At 40.1% G+C, this 4581-nt stretch overlaps 1 protein-coding gene across 1 annotated transcript; it reads left to right on the top strand.

The window, feature by feature from the left end:
- Positions 1–1683: 1683 nt before the first annotated feature.
- rgs5b (regulator of G protein signaling 5b) lies at positions 1684–4581 on the top strand. Its single transcript, XM_058069059.2, has 5 exons — positions 1684–1935; positions 2050–2139; positions 2224–2285; positions 2548–2711; positions 3986–4581. Exons 1-5 carry the CDS (start codon positions 1892–1894, stop codon positions 4193–4195), a joined length of 570 nt encoding a protein of 189 aa, XP_057925042.2. The 5' UTR covers positions 1684–1891; the 3' UTR covers positions 4196–4581.

The raw sequence follows: 4581 nt of genomic DNA, 5'->3' as shown, positions 1-4581 counted from the left end.
ATGACTGGCCAGAGTGGGAGTGTGTTTTGACACGTGTATGTGATTCCTGGAGAAGCACAAGAACTTTCATTCAACTTTTATTAATAGTTCTTTGGTTGAATAATAATAAATAACACGAGATATTGACGACATAAAATTCGGTTGGTTTCCTGTCCGACTGCAGCGGTTTCAAGATTTAACCTCCCAGCCCAGAAGTCCAGGCATACCATGGAGAGAGCAGGAGGATGGCAGAAAGAAAGAGGAGCACTGTCATGGCAGAAAATTCATTCAGATTGATAGATTGATTGATATCGATATCTGCAACACTGTCCCCTGTATTTACTCGGTAGTGGGTTGTTCCTCCACGTCAAACCACACCGTGATTGGATAAATGCTCTGCTTTGTCCTTCCCATCGGACACTCAGCGTCTCTGGGGGTTTATGCAGCAGTGTTTTTTTTTATTCCATTGCTCCACTCAAACAGTAGCCTTGAGCAGCAGCTCCAGTTGCTAGCAAACTGCATATTATGACAGATACTAGAATTGACATATCAATAAATCGACACGTTGATGATGTATAGCTTCCCTTCCTTGAATGACCAAACCGTTTTTCAAAACACAACCCACTCGGTACCGATCATTTCAGATGATTTTGACTGAACTTTCAAGACATACAGAATATTGTGTTTTATTCCTATATAAAACCACCAAAAGAAAGATTAGATTCTTGTCTTTAATGGTAATGGTAATGGTTTCATTTCATTTGAACATGCATCAGATTACAATTGAATGCATCACATAATCAGTTCACAGTTCCACATGTCCAAAAGGAGTAGGAAGAAGCAAAGCTTATTGAATACTGGTACTTTTACAATCACTAACTGTTAACAGTAATTTGTTCACTTCCTGCCTTTCTGATATAATATTTATTTTTGTTTATTTGTTATTTCTTTATTAATTTTTGTATGTTTTTATTTAGTATTTTAATTTTTTTATAATTTTTTATTTAGTATTTTATTTTTATTTGTTATTTATTTTATTTTTTATGCATTTATTTATTTTATTTTAATGTATTTTTTATTTATTTTTTGACACATACCTAAGTACAAGGTGATATGACCATACAATGACATAATGGGTACCATTGTAACCGTCAATATAGTGATATACTAAACACATCATGACTGGTTAATCCTGAAAAAAAAGTTCTACTTCCAGCTCCCGACTAGAAAAGGAAGAATAACAGCTTTTTGTGAAAAGATACATTTCAAGCATAAGTTTACCCTTTTTTTTTTTTTTGCTTTTGTGACAGCTCAAATATCTAAACTATACCATAATGCAATAACAGTTTATTTACAAATAACTATTTACAATTTTCACATTTTGAAATGAACTATGTGTGTGCATGCTTCCGATATTCTACATTTTACAGTTGCCTTTACCTCCTTAAATGTTCAGGAATTGTCGGAAATGAGATATGGAAGAACTCATTACCATCTGGACCCGGGAATTTTTAACATTGTGATATAAGACCATTTTCTGCATCCAGTAAATGTAATATTATTTTGTTGATGTGAATCACAATCTGGGTGGGTGGGGGGGGGGGGCTATGGCGTTGGGCGGAGGTCTGCGATGCCTGAGTGCTTCTCTAGTTAATATTACAATAATCATTAAAATGTGAGGTAATTTACTTCCAGATCATTTGGATGCAGTCTGGAGGAAAGTCTCTTTCGTCATCACGCTCCTTGTAATTGGCTGAGAAGTGTGATGTCATCCAGTGGCCCACCCTATAAAAGCTCCTTCTCCCACACAACCTTCAGACCAACTGAACGCAATCCCACACACACACAAACAAGCAGCCCTGCCAGGCTCTTCACAGACACTTTGGAAATATCCACCGGATAACATCTCATCATGTGCAGAGGACTCGATCTCCTGCCAATCACCTGCTTGGAGAGGTGAGCCATCATTCTTCTCATGTAGATGACAAATAACTATGCGGTGTGCCTTGTTTACATTCCTTTCCATTTTTAGACATTTGTTTCATTCTCTGTGTGTGTGTGTTGTCACAGGGCCAAGGAGCTGAAAGCTCTGTTTGGAAGTTTGCTGCAGAAGACGGATCACAGCACATCTGTGCAGCCGAAAAAAAGTGAGACGCAGAGGTAAGACAGACTCACCTCCTGTTTGGGAAGCATCAAACAGGATACAGTATTTTAGTCTGAAAAATGTTTCTTTTTTTCTTGCAGCTTTAATGTCGATGAGCGTCTGAAATGGAAGGAGTCCTTCGAGAAATTGCTCTCTAGTCAAAGTAAGTGCAGCCATCATAAATGTACTAAAATTAGTAGGTTTTAGTAATATTCATGCAAATATTGTTCATTATATGTATTGTTATTGCTATTTTATCATATAAAAAATGTGTTTGTTAATGTTTTTGTCATTTTCAGTGGTGGAAAACTGTAGCAAACTCGTAAAAAAAACATTTAATGCAGTGCAGTTCTATACTAAAAAATAGTTAATACCTGTATTGTGTACCCAATGTTCCTGTTACTGATACTTATTCTTCCTGCTAGATGGGTTGTGCCTATTCAGAGCCTTCCTAACGTCGGAATTCAGTGAGGAAAACATTGCCTTCTACTTAGCATGCGAAGACTACAGGACCACCAAGACATCAAAAATGTCCATCAAGGCCAAGAAAATCTACGATGAGTTCATCAGCACAGATGCACCCCGAGAGGTAATAATAAATAATAATAATAATAATAATAAATAGCGGCTGCACGGTGGGCGAGTGGTTAGCGTGCAGACCTCACAGCTAGGAGACCAGGGTTCAATTCCACCCTCGGCCATCTCTGTGCGGAGTTCGCATGTTCTCCCCGTTTTCTCCGGGTACTCCGGTTTCCTCCCACATTCCAAAAACATGCTAGGTGAATCGGCGACTCCAAATTGTCCATAGGTATGAATGTGAGTGTGAATGGTTGTTTGTCTATATGTGCCCTGTGATTGGCTGGCCACCAGTCCAGGGTGTACCCTGCCTCTCGCCCGAAGACAGCTGGAATAGGCTCCAGCACGGCCACAACCCTCATGAAAATAAGTGGTAGAAAATGAATGAATGAACTTTTTGTTCCATAATTTGTATTTGTCAGTCCAGGGTGTACCCCGCCTCTTGCCCGAAGACAGCTGGGATAGGCTCCAGCACGCCTACAACCCTCATGAAAATAAGTGGTAGAAAATGAATGAATGAATTAACTTTTTGTTCCATAATTTGTATTTGTCAATCCAGGGTGTACCCCACCTCTTGCCCAAAGACAGCTGGGATAGGCTCCAGCACAGCCACAACCCTCATGAAAATAAGTGGTAGAAAATGAATGAATGAACTTTTTGTTCCATAATTTGTATTTGTCAGTCCAGGGTGTACCCCGCCTCTTGCCCAAAGACAGCTGGGATAGGCTCCAGCACGGCCACAACCCTCATGAAAATAAGTGGTAGAAAATGAATGAATGAATGAACTTTTTGTTCCATAATTTGTATTTGTCAGTCCAGGGTGTACCCCGCCTCTTGCCCAAAGACAGCTGGGATAGGCTCCAGCACGGCCACAACCCTCATGAAAATAAGTGGTAGAAAATGAATGAATGAATGAACTTTTTGTTCCATAATTTGTATTTGTCAGTCCAAGGTGTACCCCGCCTCTTGCCCAAAGACAGCTGGGATAGGCTCCAGCACAGCCACAACCCTCATGAAAATAAGTGGTAGAAAATGAATGAATTAACTTTTTGTTCCATAATTTGTATTTGTCAGTCCAGGGTGTACTCCATAGGTATGAATGTGAGTGTGAATGGTTGTTTGTCTATATGTGCCCTGTGATTGGCTGGCCACCAGTCCAGGGTATACCTCGCCCAAAGACAGCTGGGATAGGCTCCAGCACTAACAGCGACCCTTGTGAGGAAAAGCAGTAGAAAATGAATGAATGATTGTTCAAGCTTGTTCCCTTGTTCCCTTGTTCTTTGATAGGTAAATCTTGATCATGTGACAAAAGCCCTCACTAAGGACAACGTGGAACATCCCACTCAGTCATGTTTCGATCTGGCCCAAGCTAAAATCTACACCCTGATGGAGAAGGACTGCTACCCCCGTTTCCTCAAGTCCTTGACGCAGCAGAACGGACAAGAACGTCTAAGTGACTTCATCAAGAACTGCCCCCCAAACGGCAGACAGATGTGATGCATTCATTTTTTTACGGGGTGGGGGGGTGGGCATACAAAAGCTTACTGACGCCCAGCAGAAAGGTACACAGTAAATACCTTCAGCCGAGGAGACACGAGGCTCGAGGTTGCACAGGCTGGAGTCCAAGCTGAAGTACATGAAGTCGTGAGGCGAGACGGACGCACACTGAGCTGCTTGTGAGAAGAAGTCATAAAACTGATTGCCACATTGGCATAAAGACTTGCTGAATGAAGAAACATGTGTTGCTTTCACACTACAAATTTATCACTAGGATAGATGCTGTCTTTATTTATTTCATATTTTTCAATGAAATCTGTATTTATAAATAAAACGCTGTTTTTTTTTATCTGTAATGTCGAAATATATACATCAAATAAATATCT

This window comes from Doryrhamphus excisus, linkage group LG6 (assembly GCF_037039965.1).
Source record: "Doryrhamphus excisus strain RoL-2023G ecotype Guam linkage group LG6, RoL_Dexc_Guam_v1.1, whole genome shotgun sequence".
Lineage (NCBI taxonomy): Eukaryota > Metazoa > Chordata > Actinopteri > Syngnathiformes > Syngnathidae > Doryrhamphus > Doryrhamphus excisus.
Note: the sequence above shows the minus strand (reverse complement) of the source record. Positions and strands in the feature narration are given on the sequence as shown.